General features: G+C 36.4%; 2 protein-coding genes across 4 annotated transcripts; one reads left to right on the top strand and one right to left on the bottom strand.

Moving 5' to 3' along the window:
- The first annotated feature begins 9,280 nt into the window (after positions 1-9,280).
- LOC117238826 lies at positions 9,281-10,279 on the top strand. The gene is made up of 2 exons (XM_033504037.1): positions 9,281-9,585; positions 9,664-10,279. Exons 1-2 carry the CDS (start codon positions 9,299-9,301, stop codon positions 9,728-9,730), a joined length of 354 nt encoding a protein of 117 aa, XP_033359928.1. The 5' UTR covers positions 9,281-9,298; the 3' UTR covers positions 9,731-10,279.
- A 5,581-nt stretch (positions 10,280-15,860) lies between these two features.
- Positions 15,861-22,461, bottom strand: LOC117238823 (RRP12-like protein). 3 transcript variants are annotated; one of them, XM_033504033.1, is made up of 23 exons: positions 22,326-22,461; positions 22,061-22,238; positions 21,813-21,939; positions 20,940-21,122; positions 20,698-20,857; positions 20,440-20,612; positions 20,135-20,370; positions 19,884-20,051; positions 19,705-19,813; positions 19,471-19,635; positions 19,264-19,385; positions 19,066-19,180; positions 18,760-18,996; positions 18,468-18,694; positions 18,257-18,380; positions 17,881-18,169; positions 17,643-17,800; positions 17,288-17,550; positions 17,051-17,214; positions 16,795-16,980; positions 16,580-16,690; positions 16,351-16,510; positions 15,861-16,279 (listed from the first exon to the last, which is right to left on the bottom strand). In XM_033504033.1, exons 1-23 carry the CDS (start codon positions 22,459-22,461, stop codon positions 16,189-16,191), a joined length of 3,882 nt encoding a protein of 1,293 aa, XP_033359924.1. In that variant the 3' UTR covers positions 15,861-16,188. The 3 variants fall into 3 exon arrangements, with proteins under 3 accessions (XP_033359924.1, XP_033359926.1, XP_033359927.1); XM_033504035.1 differs by having other exon boundaries at positions 16,351-16,507; XM_033504036.1 differs by having other exon boundaries at positions 16,643-16,690.
- Positions 22,462-22,754: the final 293 nt, after the last annotated feature.

Here is a 22,754-nt window from a genome sequence, read left to right as displayed (position 1 = left end):
TCACAATCTGAAATTGATTTTTGTTCAATACCTCTTTTTTCTTCTTTGGTCAATTTATTTTCTACATTTTCCGATGCTTTTTGTTTATTAATTATTTCAGGCTTGTCTTGGTTTTATTTTGGATTATTAAAATTTTTAGCGTTAGTAAAATACGCGAAGATATTTGTATGTATTTTTGTGACATCCGTATTCGAATACAAGAGGCATTTTTAAGTAAGAACACTAGTTTAGATTTCTAACAATACTTTTTACACTTTCAATATTTGTCTCGTCCCAATAGCCGAAAGTGTCATAAACCCGATCTTTAGAAACTGATCAGTACTAATTAGCGTAGCGAATAACAAACGAAATTTCGCAACCTTTTCCTAATCATTCAGCGCAGGTATCGCTCACACCCGCTAGAGGAATATTGTACGATCAATAGAAATCAATTCGGAATAATCAGAATGCATAATTTCAGGACCGCTCTTGTATGGTCTTTGTGAGATCGCCGCGTGGGTCTCACAAGATCAGAATTGATTCAGTCGTCGAATAAAGCAATCAGAATACCGCAAAGTACAATTTACCTGAATACATTAGAATTCAAAAAGTTAAGACCTGGGGAATTGAATATGCTAAGAAGAATACTGAACGTACAAGAAAGATGAAAATAATTAATGGTAATTGTGGCACAGGAGAATTTATTATTATTTAAACTTTCATAACATGATAAATCATATAGCATTAGAGAAATGCAGCGAAGATGTTTTTGATTAATTGGAGGGCAATAGGGAGAAAGAAGGCAACCTTGGATTCCTTACTGAGCCTAAAAGGCTCGGTTATTCCGAGCTGCATAACTGCTAAATGCACTATATGGCTGCAGAACAACTAAATGAAGGCCCACGGGAAAAGGGGAGAATATCAAGTTCTAATGCTAAGCATTTCTCGGAAAACGAAAATTTATCTTTCAATATATAGTATGTAGAGGATGAGTCGAGTCCGTGATGATTGTGGCTGGTGGCTGTAGATGTCGCTGCTATATTTTTCTTCCTATTTAGAATCGTGGAATAAAAATCGGACTTCGGTTGCCGGGATTCAAGATTTGATCCCGCGTTCCGAACGTTCGTAATCTAATGCGCTAACCACTGCGCTACCGTCGTCCGTTAGTTGCTTATGTCGAGTAGCGGTATTTGTGCTGTCGAGTGCCGCTACAAGTATAACGTCAAAACATCATATTTTCTCATATATCAAATTATAGGAAGAGCGCTTAATAGTTTCAAAAAAAAAAAAAAATAAAAAAAGGGTCACGTTCATTTACTTAGCTATTTAATGTGACGAAGGCTACCGGAATCTCGGATCTGGACCTTTTGACATTTGCTCGGCGACTGACCGAAATCGATCATTAACGGTTCGATGATGGAGAGTGATCAGATTATCGGCATCCGATCCGTCGCGAACGCCGATGACTGAAACGGGTCCTCAAGGGAGGTTTTCACGTTTTATCACCTACACTTCAACCAGTCCTACCACTCGTGACTGACCGCAAGCACGGACACATGATGACGAAATTTACGCAACACTTAAATTTACGCAACTTGCTTATTAATGCTTAAATCTAAATGTAACATATATCTTAATACGTACTGTAACGACTTGCAAGACAATTCGCGTAACGTTACCAATTGATACTTAATTCTGAATACACTAATTTGTTAATAACAGCTTTAAATTATATCATAAGACCAACGTTTTATTTGGTCAGGGCCGATAATTCCGGTAAGTACGCGCGCCTTTTGAAGGCCTTCAATATCGTTGACGACATATCAATCATTGTCGAGTACTTTTGTCATGATGTAAGGCGCTTTAAATTTTGGTAATAATTTCTTATTTACACCGGGTGCAACAACATGATTTGAAATGACGACGTGATCCCCAATTTGATATTTTAGCGCCGGTTTGCGTTTCCGATCATACAATTTCTCGTTTCCAATTTGTTAAAATGACGGAATGTACTCGAAAGTGTTTGATTTTATGATAAGGATACTGTCACAACGGCACAATGCGTCAACGTATGACATTTCCGTTCCGGTACAATGTTCGATATCGTGATCGCATAAAGATAAATATTAAACCTCTTATTAAACCAACTTAAATATTAAACCAACTGTCAAAAGAGATGTTGCACGGCATATCACGAAGAACTATCGGCCGCAGAAGGAACGGTATGACCAGAGTAAGGGAGACGCCTAGACGTATACCGCAGGAGAACTAGTGGTGGTACTGCGGACCAGTGAACTTACGAAAATTCAAGGAACCGTTCCGGATTCGGACTGTTTTGCTGAATAAACGCTATGACCTAGAGCATATGCGGGAAGTGGTAAGACGGTACTGGACAGTTGTCGCTGCTAATCGGATCAAGCCGTGGATCACGATACACGATGACGACCACGACGGCTCGGAGTAATCCGTTCCTTGCAAGAATTGATAACCGAAGAGACTTTCATGGTACATGGTACGAATATTCTTACATGTATGTTTTTTTCCTGTGTGCAGAAAAAAGTCTAAGGAGAGCACGGTGGGATCCAGGAGTGAGAGCCGGCTCAGATCACGGAACCGTCGAGCAGGACAAACGCCGTGTTGGGCCATAGCTTTGGGGATAGGGAGCTAATGATGATGGTATGGTGCTTACGGAAGCGCACGTGAGCGTGCGCGGTGTCGCGTAAAGATTAGTTCATTTCAATTCGTTACAATTATAGCAACGAACTTCCCTTGTACACGCTGGTGTATCCGCTGCGCGTACAGGCGCTTCCCTGATGCGTGTAAATGTTTTCTCCTTTTTCAAAGTTTCTAGGTGGCTCGGCAAACGAAATGTTTCTGTGCAAACGATGCGTTCGTGCCTGACCTCTTAACCGGATATCTGGGACTCCATTGATTATAAAATCAACGAGTCCTTCTTGGTCGATGGTGACTTCATTCGTCAACGTAACTTTGTCGAAATAATATTCGCAAAAAGATTGGTCTTTCGAACTCTTTGCGCAACGTTGCTTTACTTGGTCGATTATTAAAAACGCGTTGCAACTTGTCGAGGAAATCCGTAACCATCATTCTTAAATGGTCGGGCTTCGGATGAAACCATTTCGCCGCTTTTCCACGTAAACATAAACCCATTAAAATTCTGATATTATTGTCGTCCATACGGTATCTCGCAGTAATTTCAACTGTTACTTCCAATTACGAAAATTACCTTCAGGTCCGCCAGAAAATTCAATCAAAAGATCAGCGGTCGTCTTGATTCTGGTCGTCAGAAGCATGAAAAGAGTAATAGCATGCTCTGTAGGTTGTGTAAATTGCAACTTTTGCCCATGTTAAAAAATTCCTGTCTTGAAATATTTTCACCTGTTGTTTCTTTATACAAAATGCAGACATTTATTCCAGCTAGGTCCAAAATGTCGAAACATACCTGGAGGGGGCACCTACAAGATGTTGACATCTGGCCCACTACATCTATTCCAAATTTTGTATCATTATAAAATCTAATCATTTCCTGTATACGTTTATTGCTTTTTTCAATTTCTATCGCTTTATGCATGGAACTTATCACAAAACACTTTTTGTTGGTTTGCGTTTATACACCGTAAAAGAAATTTGATTCGAAATATAAAATTTGCTTGAAAACAGTCATTTTTTCCCTTCGATCTTTGACTATCTTTGGCAATTCCCGTTTATTTTCACGGATTGTTCCAACGATTGTAGTTTTTTGCGAGTAGATTTGTGGCCAGTGATGCACTCGTAAAAAATTATCTGTTGTTAGGTTCCTTCCACATCCTGTGAATGGTTCCATCAGCTTAGAGCAACGAATTCTCCAAATGGAATTGAATTTTCTCTCTTCTCATCCTTTCCCAAATAAGGAAACCCATTTATTGTATACTTGCTATTGACATCACACGCCAACCAGAATTTTATGCCGAATTTGTCTGGTTTGTTCGGCATATACTGGGTAAATCTACACCTAGTCTTCGACGGAAACAACTGCTCATCAACAGTGATATATGCACCAGGTTTATAACACTTTTGTGAATTCTCTATAAATCGCTCTCTCTCTATAAATCGTATACACTTCATAATTTCAGCAAAATCATTCCTGCTCATTGTTTTTGAAAAAAATGCAGGCCCCCAAATTTTACTCCACAAATATGAGACATCTAACTTCTTTCCCTGATATGCACCTCGGGCGTATAGCAGAACAATAAATGCATCTAGTTTTGTTGTATTTAGCTTCCACTTAGTCCCTAATACTCTAAATGCTTCTTCTTTCGTACATTTTATTATATGATCCCTTATATGGTGATAAGATAAAATGCTGTCTTTACTTGTCCTTTCACTATATGCCGTTTAGCATATCCTGTCGGACCTGACATACCCCTAAAAATATTATGAACTGGTGTCCTGCCAGGTTTAGAACTTGCATCTAGTTCTTTCCAAACTGTTCCATCGAGCCCAGTTTCGATACGTTGTTTCTTTACACCAGTCTTACATTCTGCTGTCAATGATAATTTCTTTCTTTTTTGTCCTGAACGTGAACGCTCATCGATAATATTCTCCTCTTCATTATTGCTCTCTAACTCTGATTTGGTTGTAAATAGCGTTTCATGTATTTCCATGTTGTTTTCAGTTGCTGAAGTTTCTTGTTCATCGCACACTGAACAGTCTTCTGCTATGTCCGTTATTCTTTTTAATAATTTTTTTTTGCAAAGTCTTGACATTTTTAGGGTAAATATTTACCACAGAATAACACTATGTACGGAATACAAAATTATTGTCGAATTTTATATGCTTTACTATTTCTTCTATAACCACTTTACACAAAACACTCCGGGATACTTTCTGTCTGAGTTATAGAGATAACAAGTTTAGATGTCGACTGATTCACTAAGAAACTGACACGTAATCTGGTCGAAAGAAAGATACCAAGTAAAAATATAGTCTCTGGCGGCGATATTTATATGAAAATATTGATGAATACTGGCCATTTTCCATCAATGGTTGTTCGAGGGTGGAATTGACCGTTGAACATGGGAAAAACCCACTTTCTCCGTGTTTTGCCGGAATGAGCAATAACCCTAAAGAACTTTTCGCGCTTTTAAAATGTTTGTATCAATTGACCATAAAAATTCTAAATTTTGTGGCGTTTCCTTAGGGTCATTATATGGGACTGAGTGGCCCTCTTGATTCAGGGATGAATTATGGTTTATGACAAGGTTACATGTATAACAGTTGTTATCATTTGTTATTACTAATTTTGTTTGTCATCTGACCTTGATATAGCCTTTTCTTTGCACTGATTGTATTTATTTTAAGAATAAATAGAATATTCCATCGAATGATCAAACTGACCTCCCACGGTAGGCAAGGCAAAGTACAAATTTTTCTTGGGAAAGAAAAAAGCAAACTAGAAATAAATACCGAAAAATATATTGTATGCATGTTTTAGGAAAAGTCACGAAATATGAAGCGATTTGATAACGTTTAAATATGGTTAAATTTGAGTAGAAGTTAAATGTGACGTTTATGGGACTATTACGACTTTCGAGCAGTGAGAGAAGTCGGCGAGGATATTTTAAACTGCAAAGGAGTATAATGTGTTAGCAAGTATAATGCTTATACATTGGACCAGTCCGAGAAATTCCTGCGATGCGAGAAATTCCAAGAGAGAACATGTCAAGTAAAACAAATGCAATGTCACACAGAGGGGCGACTCAATTAACTAGTGGCTTTAACTAACCTCACATAATCTTGTTTCGTCAGTTTGGTAGTTAGATGATTTGCGTAGTGTTCTACACTGTACATGGATTAAGAAAACATAGTTTCATCCTAGTGCAAGAGACAGTGAATATCTTTTAACACTTATTTTCCAAGCACCATTATAGTTATCTAGACATAGTTAATGTTACTAGTTAATAAATCAATAATCTCGCTATTCATTTCCGATGGAATCGATGGGTCAAAAACATAAGTGCGTTGCATCTCTTTTCGCAGGGATGAAATTTGACATACTAATCAATACTATCGTAAAACTCAGAAAAGAGCAGTCTGGCTAATTTCCGATTATGGAACTTGCAGTCTGGCAACATTCCTTAGATGTTCCCGATTTTTTAAAATTCGGGTTGATTCCAGAACAAGCTGCACTTATTTCCGCAATAATGAAAATTTTTGTACTAATTAATGTTATTATGAAAAAAGTAAAAAAGTTGTCTGATTGATGTACAACGTTGGACAATAATTCTAACAATATGTCAAAGGTTTGAAAAAAAAACTTAGTACAGTTATTTGATGATAATTTATGTTATCAAATCAGGAAAAGAGCAGCTTGGCTCTTGTTAGAAGTCATTAAAGTATTCCCAGGTTAACTGAAAGGCGCACAACCCGTAAATATCTAAAAATACAAAAAAATATTTTGATTTTGCATTTTTAAAGCCGTTAGTTTCAGAATGTAATTAAATGTACTTGAGTTCATTCTTAAATATTCATAAAACTTTCCAGAACAATTTGTTATTTTTTTGTATGTGACGGCTGTCACGTAAAATAACATACAAAAAAATAAAAAAACAAATTTAAGATGAAAAATAAAAAAAGAAACTTTATTTTTTTTCTAACACTTGGTTTTACAATTTGCTTCCGAGCTCTAAGCGTGACTTTTCAAGACTGACTCTTACAACTCGACTTTCGATCGGATTCGGTTAGTTTTCTTTTGTCACCCTTCAATATCCCCACGATCCGCGCGTTGGTTAGGCGTCCGCGACCGTTGCCACGCACGCCTTCTTCTAGAACATTCGACAAAAGGACCGTTGGGATATCGATGGCTCATTAGGTACTTTGGCGATATACATTGTCGCCGAGTGCCGCCACATCTTTATCTCCATCATCAGTCCATCGAGTTTGAAGTGTGCCGGTCGTGACACGACACTCGACGACGGAACTTTCCGACGGCTTTGCGACACAAAGCTTAAGACTGACATGTTTAATGTGTCATCGATATTCCTACGGTTCTTCCGCCGAATATTCGGAACGGCAACGGTCGCGGACGTCTAACGAATGCGTGTATAGTGGGGATATCGAGGGGCAACAAAAAAAAGAGAATCTGTAGAGGATGTTGATTGAGTTGCTGTTTAAATAACGAGATAACTCGAAGTTGAAACCCGTCAAGTATATTTTAAAATAATAAATAAATAAATACAGATAATGTTCGCTAAGACGTTCGTACTAACGGATTCACTAAAGACAGTGTATAAATCGTTAATAAGATTGCTCGAGACTGACTGATAAAAACTGATCGCCTAGCGATCGCGTACGTTCATTTATACTGGTCGGGGGAATACCGGAAAATTTCAATTCATCTTTGTTTGACAATTGCATGTAGCGGCGACATTGTTTTGCCCGGAGTTTATTATTACATTATATGTATCCTAAAGATATTGATACTCCAAGGCAAAACAACAACATGATCTGAATTACCCTCTAACTCATCTGCCACTACATTAAATTTATACGACATAAATTACCTAGAATTAGGAACTTGCTTCGAGCCGACTATACCATGGTCAGCAGCGACGCGAACCGTAAGGTAGCGATGTCTAGCTAATATGAAGCGAACTAAATACCATGCACGACATTCCAGACCAACGCATGCGCACTAGCTTCGAAATCTCGCATATCGATACGTTTTTTTTCTTTTTTTTTTCTTAATTTTACAATTTGTCCAGTAGGACATTTGGTAAAATATTGTAGCGGTATACTAATATAACATGTGGGTGGCTACCCCCCGCGGGGTACCATCATCGTGTTTGTTAGGTTATGTCCTTTATGAGATCTGCTGGGTGTTTCCTTTTTAGTCTTCTTTCTGTGCCTGATGTGTTGATCGTTTCCGCTGCCAGCCGGTTCGGGTGCGTTGCTATTCTTTCTCTGTTCCTTCTTGCGGATCTGCTAATCTCCTCCTTGACCGTTGGTATTCCAAGGTCTTTCCGTATGTCCTCGTTTCTAACGTACCATGGGGCGTTTACTGTTGTTCTAAGAATTTTAGCTTGGATTGTCTCTATTTTGCTTATATGGCTCATTGCTGCTGTTCCCCAAAGCGGTATTCTTTACGTCCAGATTGGTTTTATGATCTTTTTGTATATTTTTAGTTTGTTTTCTATGCTTAGTTTGGATTTTCAACCTGCTAACCAATACATTTGTCTCCTTGCTATCTGTATTTTGTCTATTATAGATTTACAATGCTGTTTCCATGTGAATCGTGTATCTAAGTGGAGTTCTAGGTATTTGGCTTGCCTTGTTTGTATTATGTGCATGCCGTTCAGTATAATGTTTGGTGGTATCTGTTTTCGCAGTGTGAATGTAATGTCGTTGCATTTATCGGGGCTTGCTTTAATTTGTTTAACTTAAAGCCACTTTTCTATTTTTGTGACATCTTCTTGTAGTAATGTAACTGCTGTTGCAGGGTTAGTGTGCCTGACTAGTACAGCTGTGTCATCCGCGAAATGTCAGTATTTTGCTATTGTTAGTTGTTGGTATGTTGGCCGTGTATAATGTGTATAAAATTGGTACTAGGATGCTTCCTTGCGGAACTCCTGCCTTGATTTCTTTAACTTCCGAGTGTGTGTCTTTGATTTTTACTATGAAGGTTCTGCTGCTTAAGTATGATTTGATTAATTGGTATATCTGCCCCGGGAACTGTTTCCTGATTGATTGAAGTAGGCTAGTGTGGTTTATTTTATCCAATGCTTTTTCGATGTCCATAAAGAGTGCCGTGCAGTATTGTTTTGTTTCCAGCGCCTGTAAGATTTCATTGACGAGCCTGTGCGTTTGTTCCATTGTGGAGTGTTTGTTTCTGAATCCGAATTGGTGATCCGGTATTAGATGGTTCTTCTCTATTATTGGTTTTATCCGTTCGTAGATTATTTTTTCTAGTATCTTAGAGAACACCGGAAGTAGTGAGATTGGTCGGTAGGACTTAGTTTCGTGTGGGTCCTTGCCTGGTTTGGATATCATTATGATTTGTGCCAGTTTCCAAGCTTTTGGAAAGTATTGTATTCTTAGTATTGCGTTTACTATTATTGTGATTTGTCTTATCGCTTTTGGCGGAAGACTTTTCAAGATTTTGCCGTTAATTAGGTCGATTCCTGGTGCTTTATTATTTTTTGTTTTCTCAATTATATTTCTGATTTCTTGTGCTGTTGCTTTGGGTATGGTGTAGTGATTGTCAGTTGGTGTACTAGTAGTTAGCGCATCCTCGTCCGTATGATTATTGTGGTTGCTGTTGTTGATGTTATGTGGGGTGAATGTATTGCGTAGGTGGTTGGAAAATTCTTCAGCTTGCTCTTCGTTGCGTCTTGCCCAGGTAAAGATCCAAACAAACACACCAGAAAATTACAGAAAAGTTATAAAAGAATTAAGGGGAAAATATGCAATATACCACACGTACCAGCTCAAAACGAAAAGGAGCTACAAAGTAGTTATAAGAGGACTGCACCCAAAAATTAACACAAAAAAACGAAGTGACGAATTAGCAAAGATGGGCCACCAAACAAGAACTATAAACAATATTACAAGGTACGATACGAAGCAACCACTACCGCTATTCTTAATAGAATTAGAACCTAAAAATAATAACAAGGAAATTTTCGACAGTCGACCCACCCAGGCACAAAAAAGACATACCGCAATGTATGCGGTGTCAACAATATGGACACACTAAAAATTACTGCAACAGGAACCCGGCGTGTGTCAAATGCGCAGGAAAGCACCTAACAGCGAACTGCCCACACACAGGAAAAATAAACGACATAAAATGTTACAATTGCGGTGGAAATCACCCAGCGAGTTACAAAGGCTGTCTAGTAAGAAAGCAACTTCAAGATAAACTTTTTCCACCGCTTCGTAACAGGACACACAACAATTTCCACACGCAACATGACAACACAGAATCTACGTTAACACCAAATACACAGCATGTAAGGAACAATAACCACACTAACACCAACACCGCTAGAAACCGAAGCTACGCGCAAGTAGTCAAACGGTCGTCACCCTTAGGTAATCAAGAACAGAACAACCACAGCAATGACGCTACAGAAATCAAAGAGTTAATAAAACATTCCATAAAAAACACCGGAATACTCACAAAAATGATAAGCGAACAAAACGAACTCCTCAGACAGCAAACACAGCAGATAACAGTCATGTTACAATTACTTACTAACATGATGAGCAAAAAATAAAAATAGACACGCTTAAAATAGCAGCCTGGAACTCTAACAGCATACAACAAAGGGCCCTAGAAACTAAAACATTCCTGTATAGCAACAACATCGATATACTACTCGTCTCAGAAACACACCTCACAATAAAAAGCTACATAAAAATACCGCACTACACCATATACGACACCAAGCATCCCTCAGGGAAAGCACACGGAGGGACGGCAGTAGTAATAAAAAACGACATTAAACATCACCTACACAGCCAGGTCAGTAAGGAACATATACAAGCAACCACCGTTACCGTACAGACTAACAGCAACCAACTGCAGTTGTCAGCAGTATACGTACCGCCGCGACACAAAATCACAACGCAAATGTGGGAAGAGTACTTCCGACACTTAGGTGACAAGTATATTGCAGCGGCAGACTATAACTCAAAGCACACACTATGGGCATCAAGAATCACCACACCTCGAGGCAGAACCTTGGAAAAATACATTAGAAATAATAACCTCAATATATTATCCACAGGAAGACCGACATACCGGCCGACAGACCGGAGCAAAATACTTGACCTGCTAGACTTCGCAGTTACAAAGGGACTAAACGCAAATAAACTAAACATAGCACACAGCCTCGAGCTTACCTCCTACCATACGCCCATAATAATTACATACAGAAACAAACCAATACTTTACAGCAGCACAGAGAAGCTATGCAATAAAACCACCAAATGGCAAATATTCGAAGAAATAATAGAGAGCAAAATCAGCTGCAACATCCCACTGAAAACACCTAAACACATCGATCAAGCACTAACAACACTCACAGAAACTATCTAAGAAGCAGCAAGGCCAACCACTATACCTGAAACAACCAACAGACAAACAACAACAGTTCCACTAGACATCCCCGAAAAAATTAGAGAAAAGGAAGAGCGAAAGCAAAATGGCAAAAACATAGATCAATAGAAAATAAAAAAACACCTAAATAAAGTTGCAAAAGAAACAAAAAACAAAATAAAAGAGCACAACAACAACGAGTTCACAAAGTTCATCGAGTCACTATCTGCTCACGAGAACTACAACTACTCCCTATGGAAAGCCACAAAAAGAAATAAAGAAGACAACAAAAATGGTACCAGCAATCAGAAGAGCAGACAACACATGGGCAAGACGCAACGAAGAGCAAGCTGAAGAATTTTCCAACCACCTACGCAATACATTCACCCCACATAACATCAACAACAGCAACCACAATAATCATACGGACGAGGATGCGCTAACTACTAGTACACCAACTGACAATCACTACACCATACCCAAAGCAACAGCACAAGAAATCAGAAATATAATTGAGAAAACAAAAAATAATAAAGCACCAGGAATCGACCTAATTAACGGCAAAATCTTGAAAAGTCTTCCGCCAAAAGCGATAAGACAAATCACAATAATAGTAAACGCAATACTAAGAATACAATACTTTCCAAAAGCTTGGAAACTGGCACAAATCATAATGATATCCAAACCAGGCAAGGACCCACACGAAACTAAGTCCTACCGACCAATCTCACTACTTCCGGTGTTCTCTAAGATACTAGAAAAAATAATCTACGAACGGATAAAACCAATAATAGAGAAGAACCATCTAATACCGGATCACCAATTCGGATTCAGAAACAAACACTCCACAATGGAACAAACGCACAGGCTCGTCAATGAAATCTTACAGGCGCTGGAAACAAAACAATACTGCACGGCACTCTTCATGGACATCGAAAAAGCATTCGATAAAATAAACCACACTAGCCTACTTCAATCAATCAGGAAACAGTTTCCGGGGCAGATATACCAATTAATCAAATCATACTTAAGCAGCAGAAGCTTCATAGTAAAAATCAAAGGCACACACTCGCAAGTTAAAGAAATCAAGGCAGGAGTTCCGCAAGGAAACGTCCTAGGACCAATTTTATACACATTATACACGGCCAACATACCAACAACTAACAATAGCAAAATACTGACATTCACGGATGACACAGCTGTACTGGTCAGGCACACTAACCCTGCAACAGCAGTTACATTACTACAAGAACATATCACAAAAATAGAAAAGTGGCTTCAAGTTAAACAAATTAAAGCAAACCCCGATAAATGCAACCACATTACATTCACACTGCGAAAACAGATACCACCAAACATTATACTGAACGGCACGCACATAATACAAACAAGGCAAGTCAAATTCCTAGGACTCCACTTAGATAAACGATTCACATGGAAACAGCGTATTAAATCTATAATAGACAAAATACAGATAGCAAGGAGACAAATGTATTGGTTAACAAGTCGAAAATCCAAACTAAGCATAGAAAACAAACTAAAAATATACAAAACGATCATAAAACCAATCTGGACGTACGGAATAGCACTATGGGGAACAGCAGCAATGAGCCATACAAGCGAAATAGAGACAATTCAAGATAAAATTCTCAGAACAATAGTAAACGTCCCATGGTACGTTAGAAACGAGGACATACGGAAAGACCTTGGAATACCAACGGTCAAGGAGGAGATTAGCAGATCCGCAAGAAGGAACAGAGAAAGAATAGCAACGCACCCGAACCGGCTGGCAGCGGAAACGATCAACACATCAGGCACAGAAAGAAGACTAAAAAGGAAACACCCAGCAGATCTCATAAAGGACATAACCTAACAAACACGATGATGGTACCCCGCGGGGGGTAGCCACCCACACGATAATCAAACAGCTAAAAAATTCTACCAAATGTCCAAATTGGACAAATTGTGAATGTGAAATATTAAATAAAAAAAAAAATTTATCATAGTACGTTCTTCAATATCGTTGCATAGCTTCTGTGCAGGTTATTACAGTTAACATCTTAGAAAGATACATTCATTGGGGAATTAATGTTTGGTAAAATAACTTTCCATTTTATATGTGTTACAAACTATGAATTGAATTTTGGTTTCCCCTAAATTTTGAGATTTTATGTACCTCTTCCGACTCATCCCATTGGATAAACCATGATTATATAAATAGATCTGCACACTCATTAGGGAAAACCGCCCGAAAACTGAGTCGTATCTAGCTGTGAAAAATCAACATTGAAAAATCAACAAAGTCCGCGTTCTTGCGAGACTGACAGAGATAAGTAAAACGTCTTTGTCTCCATTTAAGGCATTCATAGCATGTCACGCATGCACAGAACTTCTTCTTGTTTTCCACGTTGATTTTTTATAACTAGTCGAGACTCAATTTCCAGATTTTCCCTAGGCTTCGGTATATGAGTCTCGAGATCTTATATGACCGTGGAATAAATTATAGAATAAATTCTTGTTTACGTTACCTTTCGATTGAGAATCAGTGACTTAAAGTCAAGTTCACGATGTGTAATACATTTGTCTTTTCGTTCCATTCTCATTAAAAAAATGTTATATCTTTTACATTGGATTAAATGTTTTCTAAATTGTTTAAATTTAAATAATACGTGCTTTTTTTTATTGAAGATTCAAACAAAAATTAGTGTACATACATATAATTTCCTTAACAACATTTCAATTTATTTGTCGGAGTCAGATTGGCATTTTGTGGCGTTCGATGAACCTTTACTTACTTTACCGTCGCGGATGTAGCTAATATTTATCGGTACAAATGTGGACACTACAAGAGGCTATGAGTAATGGCGATAGGATGGTCGAGATAATGGTGACAACGAATTCAGGTTCAATAACGAATCCGCGGTCCACGGGATAACGAGTACCAACGTAATACACGATTCGGATAACTCAATCAGCAATTCGTCCAACGACTACCTAACTAACTAACTCACACTTAATCCAAATGAAACTGCCCTTATATATTCCTGTCCGCACTTCTCGGCTCAATCTTTGTTTTTAAGGAGAGCCATATAATCATTTCATACCTCTGTCAGGTACACGTCCCTCCCGTGACCGTGACTACCTCTAGTGACCCGCTATGTCACTTCGAGCCCGAACCCATTGTCATAAAGTCAGGTTGGAACATTAAAAATTATTTCTTATTTTTATTACTTAAATGTAGCTATAGTAAAAGTCTGGACCAACATTCCGGATGGGAAACCAAGATGTTCTTTCATCTCCGACATATTTTATTCGTCAAATAACAGAAAAATAGTAACGATAATTAAGCCATAAATTAGTATTGTTCACAAATTATTAAATTAATTTAATGAAGTTTGTTGTAGAATACCATGTGTAGTAGAACTATTCTACTATAAAATGTAGGGGATTGGCGAACTACTGCACAGCCGCGGTATTTTCGCATTTGTGAATATAGAACGTTTATAAGAGCGATGTTAAAAGTTGCGTAGAAGATGTCGTAGTGAATAAACGAATTTGCAAAATATTTCTTGATATTATCGCGTGTTTATCAATTACACAAAGTAAAGTGACAGGATATCTATCATTAATATTAATTCTGAACAAGAATAGAAGAATTACGTCAAGTGAGTAATTCTAAATAATAAGTAATTCAGTTTCTTTATTTTTTTATATGTCGGAGATGAAAAGAACACCGGAGCCTTTGGAATTTTGGATAATCCCGCAATATTGTAATCTAGAGTCTATTATAGCTGTAATTAAACAATTTTAGTTATTCAATCCGATTGTAATTGTTCGCGAGTTGTGATAATGAGCTTGGGCTCGAGGCGACAGTCAGTCGCCGAACGTAGCCGCGGTCACGGGATGAACGCTTTGCCTAACAAAGGTATGGAGTAATTCTATAGCTCTCCTTAAAAGAAATATTCGTGGCGACACGCGACAGTAAACATTCCAACGGTTTCTGTCTCGTAGCTCGCCACACGCAGACCCTATTCTTCGAGTAAGATGATTGCCAGATGTCGATGCGTCTCCGCAGTACATGTTCAGCTAGCCCGAGGACCCGTTATAAATCTTAAGATTTAGCTAACTAAAGTCCTTCAAACAGACAAACAGTCTTTGTCTCAACTACGGGAAAATAGGGGAGACCTATTTTTCAACGTGCGGCGTCTCCCACTAGCAACTTTCCCTCGAGGGCGGCTAGCATCTTTTTCTAACCACCGATATGGAGATTGACCAATTAGCAGCAACGCCAATTTCCCTTACTTTCTGAACGAAGGCTTTTCTCGACGAATCCGATGATCTCGTGTCCTTAGACACACCCCAATATAGTTTTCCTCTGTGGCATCATCGGGACGGGAAAGTCATTCTCACTCGCGATCTCATCGATGAAAAGAGTAACCCTTTACGACCAGTGAATATTACGCGTCCGACTTAGATTTTGTGAGCACGTTCATCTATCATCCCGTCAACCGCGGATTCGTTATTGAACCTAGGATCATTGTCGTTAGTTTCTCGAGTACCTAACTACCACGGTTACTTGTCCGGTTCTATAATAATCGTATTTGCACTAGTCGATGTCTTCTCTATTGCATAACGACAACGTGTAACGCAACGAAGATTCGTTTCACGCCCCTAACCCTAATTCTAATGTAAACCCGACAAATATAATTATTTGTAAGTTATTTTGTATCAATTGTAAGGATTTCAATATTTGTTCTATGGAAATATGCAATAAATTAAACCATCTGTGTAAAAGGTCTTTTTGTAAGCGCTAATTTGTAGCCAACAGATTGCACAAGACAAATAAATAGTAATATAAGAATTCTTTTGCTCTATAACGAAGTCACTTTGTTTTCAAACAATATGTCAATTTCTCAAGTGTTTATTTGTTAATATTAATCCACATATGTCATAAATCGTCACGGATTTTTAATTCAATGTCAATTCTTGCACAACTTTATATCATGTATTTTATGTATGTACAAATCTATAGCCAATGAAACCTACTCATAATTAGAGACTCATACCACAAAAGCATAGTTTTTGAAAATTTTTTTATGGTATATTATACTTTAGTTGTTCCGTTGCTTCATTCCAATTTTCGCACCTTTCTTCGCTCCTTTAATAATGTTCTGAAATTTACTCGCATTTTTCTTCTTTTTTCTGAAGATAAAAACGAATCAATTCAATGCGTATCTTCTACTTAAATCAAAATTCATGGTATCATCATTTACCTCTTGTTTAATGCTGCTCTTGACAGAGGTACATAAGCATATGGATCTGGTTTTCCTTTCCTTTTAATATCACCTCCAGCCTTTGATGCTTTATATTCTGCTCCTGGTACATATTCTGTTCTTGATCTTTTCAATGGTCGATGTATTCCAGACCCTCCTGCTATGGATACCAAAATTGTTATTAAACAACAGACCAAAATTTACTATAGATTATATATTACTATTATACCTTGATACTTCAATGTGGATCCACTCCTTACGCTAATGTTATCATAACTATCGCTATATTTACGTTTTTTATCCATTGCTTGCGACATGGCTACAGACTGAACATTGTCTTCTGATCATGTAACATAAAAATTCATTGACTTCATTCACTTGTTTCTTTGAATTACTTTACATTTTTCTACAATTCCTAACATCAAATCTAACCCCAATTCTTACCATAATCGTCTTCTGAATCACTGTGCAACAAAAGTGCAGATTTCTTCTTTCTCTTGGGTTCTGGTTCGTTATCTTTCTCATTATCTACTGTGATAATAAGACGGCCATCAGACGTAGTCTTAAATTCACTATCTTTCCGTTTTATAGCCGCTATTTTTGAATTTATAGCGACTGTAGGTTGTGTTGCTACAAAAATTATTTTGTAAATTTAATTCCAACTTCGACTAATCGAATTTTGAAAAATATCTAGACTTACTTGATATATTTCGAGCAGCCGCAGGATCAACGAGATCAACAATCTCTTCATTCTCATGAATCCAGGCTTCCTTTCGCGATGTTCTTTTCTTCCTTTTCCTTGACTCTTCATTGTCCATATCTACATCGAACTCATCATCGCTATCCGCCAATATTTCTTCTATACTGAATTTTAATAAAGATTATAGAGTTGTTTCTGTTTAAGAAAAATTTCGTTTAAAGTAAAATACGAAGTTACCTTTTAGGTTTTCTCTTTGCATTGAATTCGGTATTCTCGTCATTTTCTTGTTTTTTCAATTTCCTCAATTCTTTTTTCTTTTTCTTCGCTTCTTCTGCCTTATTCATATTTTTTAATCTCTTATGTAACATCGCATTAGAAGCTGGAATCATGCCAGAAATTGTTTCCATTCCGTATCTTCTTATTAATTTTACGAGAATATCTCGTACTTTTTGTCTGAAATGCCTATGGCAGTCATCGTTCATTGCACATAAAGCGTCTATCTGCAAATTCATTAATTTGTTTTTTTATTGAGCTATATGGGATTTTGTTACTAACCTTTTATTGTTATTAATTAAACGCCTTTGTTACTAACCAACAATTTTAAATTCGAAGCAGCAATATGAGATGGCATCACAGTAATATATACTTTGATATATGCCAATGCAGCTTCTGCAATTTCTCTTGTCGGACTTGTAACAAAAATACAAGCTTGCCCCAAGATTTCTTTAACTGTCTCTATACCTAAAGATCCTGTTGTAATATTTTTAATATGCTATTATTTATTTTTATACGAAATATTTATTTTAACTTTAGTTTGAAATATATTGTACCATTGTAATGATATGTAACGGATGAAAGCGCCAGCAAGGATGCGGTACAATACTTTTCTATCGCACCACTCAAACCAACTATGAGCATATTAACAAAGTCATTAAAATGTGTAGGATTTCCTACAAATTTCTCCGCAATAGTATTTAAAAGTTGGTATGCAGAAGTTCGACATTTCGCATTTAACTCTTTTAAACACATTATTGCTTCGGGCACAATGGCTTCTAAGAACTTAGTTTTCTCAAGTTGTGGATGAATTTTTATGAGATGAATTAAGCATCTTAATCGTGCCTAATTAAAAAAATGAGTAAGGCTTATTTGTTAAAATTTTCATAAGAAACTGATATTATAGAACAATGTATGTAAGTTAGCACTTACTCCTCTGCTTGGTTTTGCGACTTCAGTAGCCGAGGATATTAATAATTTTTGTATCTCGCGTCTGTATTGAACTACAAACTCCTTACACGTTTCCTTCTCACTGCCACATATCTCTTCAAAAAACCTGAAAGAACACACAAGTAAAAACTAATTTTTGTTTTTGCAGAAAAGATAATTAAAATATTTAATTCCAAATATATTAAGAAGTTACCTATATGCTTTCTTCTGTTCCTTGGTTTTAGAAATTTCTTTAAGAAGTGGTACACACATATCGTAAAACGTCTTTAATCTATTAATGTCAGTATAATTAATAAATAATCTTATTATATCGTGAATACTTTCTTTGAAAAAATTGTCGATATCAGATTCTTTCAACTTAAATAACGCACGATCGAATAATTCGTGTATCAATTCCTTATCCGCAATTGTAAGATACACCTGTAATTGTACAAAATATTAGTTAATCTCTTTAAAGAAAATTACTCCTTCTATGCACAAATTACTCTTATTGTATCATATGTAGCAAAGCGTTGTCCTTCTTCGTCAGTTCCAAGTGGCTTAGTAGTGTATAGATTTAAAAACAATGGTAAATAATTCTTTGCAAATCTAGCTAGTTCGTGTATATCTTCTTTTTTGTCGTCTTCGAGTGCTTTCGTTATTAATCTTCGTAAGGCAGACATTATCGACATCCTTAAATTCTTTTTCTCATTTAAATTTGTTCCTAACAGTTTAGCTATATTCTAAACAAAATAAAAGTTATCTCATGGACACTTGATACTATATCTTTTATATTTATCTCTGATATATACCTTGAAATTATCTTTCACATCGGTAGCATTGTTGCATATACTTGGTAAAATAGCCCAGACTTGGCAAACGAGAAATTCGTAAGTTTTCCCACCTACAGGTTCGGTTGCTTTTTTTCTAAAATTAGGTATAATTATCATTAAAAATATCAATATAAAATAATTTATACTCTTATAATAAAGATAGATTACAATACTTACTCGCACAATGCAACGATAGGTAGCAATTTTTCCGTGAAGAAAGTAAGTGACCCACCTAGCACACAATCTTTCAATAATGGTAGTAGCCAAGTTCTTTTTAAATTAATCGCATTGTCCGACACCTATAGAATAGAGATTTATATTACTGTAGTTATAAAATAAAGTTTTTCTTTCTAAGTATAATCTGGTTCATATAGAATTACTTGCTTTCAATGGAATCAAATTTAATATTGTCTCTGGGCCTAGCACTCTTATCGCAGCTCCAATAGCATACTCAGCGTCATTTTTCGACGCAAAATTATAAGAATCACGTAACTCAGCAAGACTTTTTAATATCTCTATTAATTGCGGACTTCTTGCTTTACCAGTTACCTGTAATAAAAGGGAACGTTGAATTGTACAACAATGACAAAAGGGTAAGAAGCAGAAAATCGATATTACCTGAAATAGTAAGGCTATTAAATGAAGAATATGATACCAAGCTTCCAAATATTGATAACCTAATGCTTGATGGATCATAAAAGTTATCTGATTGATAGTGTCCTTATATCTAAAAGTATGATATAAATGATGAAATATAAATTATAGATACGAAGAATAATAATTAAATCTAATCTTACGTTTTCATTGATTCTTCGGTTTCACATATTTTACCGACACAATCTTGTAATAAAATTTTTATCGTGTGCGAAGAACCAGATATAACTTCCGATTTGTCCGAAAGCCACAATTCCATGCATTTATCCAAAATTCTTGGTAAAAGAACTGCGCATAAATTTAATGAATTGCTATAAAGGAAAAATATATTCAGCAATTACTATCTCTCCAATAAAATTGGATATAAGGAGTTTAAATATAAAAGTTTCTTTACTGTGCTAAATTTAAATACGCTTCTTGCATTACAGCTAGCCACGCTAAGGTTGGTTGTGTATCAGTTGCTGGAGGTTGATAATCATATAAGGCAGTAATGATTTGCCCATTTCTTTGTACTGGTAAAATAGCTTCTGATGGTCGAGAAACGAACAAATCATGAAAGGTTTGTAAACAACATGAAGTTACTAACACATTTTTCATAGTCATAAGCTTCAATAAAGATTCACTGATAGTCTGGAAAACAAAAGTTCGTAATTGTATAATATAAATATATGTATTTCCTTAACAAATGTTAACAAATACCTTCACATGAATCTTTGGTAAATGATGGAAAATGTCTTTTAGTAGTGTAAGGACATGAAGAATATTTGTAATACCATCGTGCTCGGAGTCAAGTTGACCAATACAGAATTTTGCAATGTATGGAGTAGCTGGATGATATTGCGGTGGGTTTTCACCTTTCATGATATCAACTCCTATAATTATTAACATTGTAATATTAAAGTTTATCAAAAATTGTCCAATTTATTTGAATAATTTCTTTATTCAAATTTGTGCTACCGTTTAATATGGCACATATTCCATGTTGTGCTGATTTTCTTAATTTTGGTTTATAGTGTATGGTAAATGATAAAATAACATCCAACACTTGCATCGTAGATGAACTAGACCATGTGGCTGCTTCTTGTGCTCGAAGGAGCACAGATAAACAATGAATACACTGTGAAAAATGAAAAATATAGATAGTATGCCTTGGTGTAATATTTAAAATCATATAAAGAAATAGAATGAAAAAGATTTACATGTCGAAGTATTAAGTACTCTTCCGATGATGCATATTTAACAAGGATACGTAAGAAAATTCCACTTGCAGCTCCAAATTGGATATTTAAAACATCTTTTGGGACAGTTTTTAGGCCCATGCCTAATAACGAGAGTGTGGCTGCGATTGACGTATCCGATTCAATCGCTTCCAAAGTGCTCATCTAAGATATTAATATTTATAATTAGTTTGCCCATACCTTTCTTAACCCTTTGCGAACGAGTATCGGTATATAGCCGCCAGAGTCTGTTCACAGTTCCGGGTACTTGTTTTGAGATGTCTGACGTACGTCTATTTTCCTGAGCGATAATCTTATGTGTACTTATGGATAGGTATAGTAAACTAAACAGTGCTATATTTTTGATGGGAGAAAATTATAGATCTTTAGAAATCTTATGTTCCGTTTAACATAAACTCGCGATGCAGGATGGTGGCCGAGTGACAACGAATTTCAGTCTTTCAATGGCATTACCAGACAAATCGGCAGGCTTTTTATAAATTTCGTATATTTCTTATAATACCTTATATGTACACAATGCCTAAAAGATTCAGAAAAGGTTCGATAGTGACAGTAGTGATGACGAATATTATTTTGAACCTGATAAGATAGAAGACAACAACAGTGCTTCAGACACTGGAAATGAACTCTGTTCAATAAGGACATAGCTCAGACATTTCAATATTTCTAGTGATAGTCACGGCGATGATGAACTAAATATAAACCCTCAACAACGCAATCGTTCAACGTATATATTTTCTCAACTGTGTGTGCCAATACGTCTTATCCACAGCGACATCCGCTTGTCGAGCAGCCCCGTCAGCAAAGGGTTAAAAAATATTTTGTAATACATACCAATGCAGCAAAATATTCTGTGCTAGATTCATTACCACCATGCTGTTTTATAATCTCCGTTACAGCAGACAACACAGCTAACATTTCCTTATGCAACAGTGATTTCGATTGAAAATGATTTAAAAACCTGTAAAATCATTATTCAATAATATTCAATTAATCGGTCAATTTAATATTTAATAATATCTTCGAGTACATATTGCTGATATTTAAAATTAAGTTTGATTTAAGTATGACTATGTACTAACCTACTAAATGATATATTTGAACAATTACTATAATTGGTAGCAAAGGTATCAGCAGTGTTTTCTGTACATGTTTCCCAAGAGTTATCTTCGCTATCAGGTGTTTCTACCTGTGATTCAATCCCTTGAATAGCATTGTGTTTTTTCAAACTTTCTTCTGTTATACCAGGCTTCGCAGAGGCTAAGAGAATTACAAAAATTAATATAATATCAAAGACAAAAGAAAATTCATAAAAAATTCTAATCATTGATATTTGTAAGTTTATACCTGTTGAATCTTTAAAAAACATCCACGATGCCTGTTCCCGATGCTTTTTAGTTTGTGGATTAGAACTGGAGCTCTGACCCTTTGGCCAACGTTTCGCCTTTTTCCGGCTATTTAACCGCGGTCCCAATTTACCCATCTTCTCCTACCTAATTTTTGAGTAATATATACTTGAAAAGTACGAAATTTATCAAGACAGATATTTTTTCTTTTATCCACAACGATAGAGAGAGGTTAAATCCATACTGCACGTGCTGCAAGTATTGTTACGACGCTATTGATGGCGTTGTATGGCAAAATGCTACGATATTCTAATGGCCGTCGAAAGATGGCAGCATATATCCACCATTGTGTAGCTTAAATATATGTCGGAGATGAAAGGATACCGGAACCTTCCCTCTGAAACTTCAGGAAAATCCGTAAAATTGTAAT

The sequence above is a fragment of the Bombus vosnesenskii genome, unplaced genomic scaffold, assembly GCF_011952255.1.
Source record: "Bombus vosnesenskii isolate JDL3184/JDL3185 unplaced genomic scaffold, Bvos_JDL3184-5_v1.1 scf7180000013621, whole genome shotgun sequence".
NCBI lineage: Eukaryota > Metazoa > Arthropoda > Insecta > Hymenoptera > Apidae > Bombus > Bombus vosnesenskii.
This window is presented reverse-complemented; position numbering and strand designations above follow the sequence as displayed.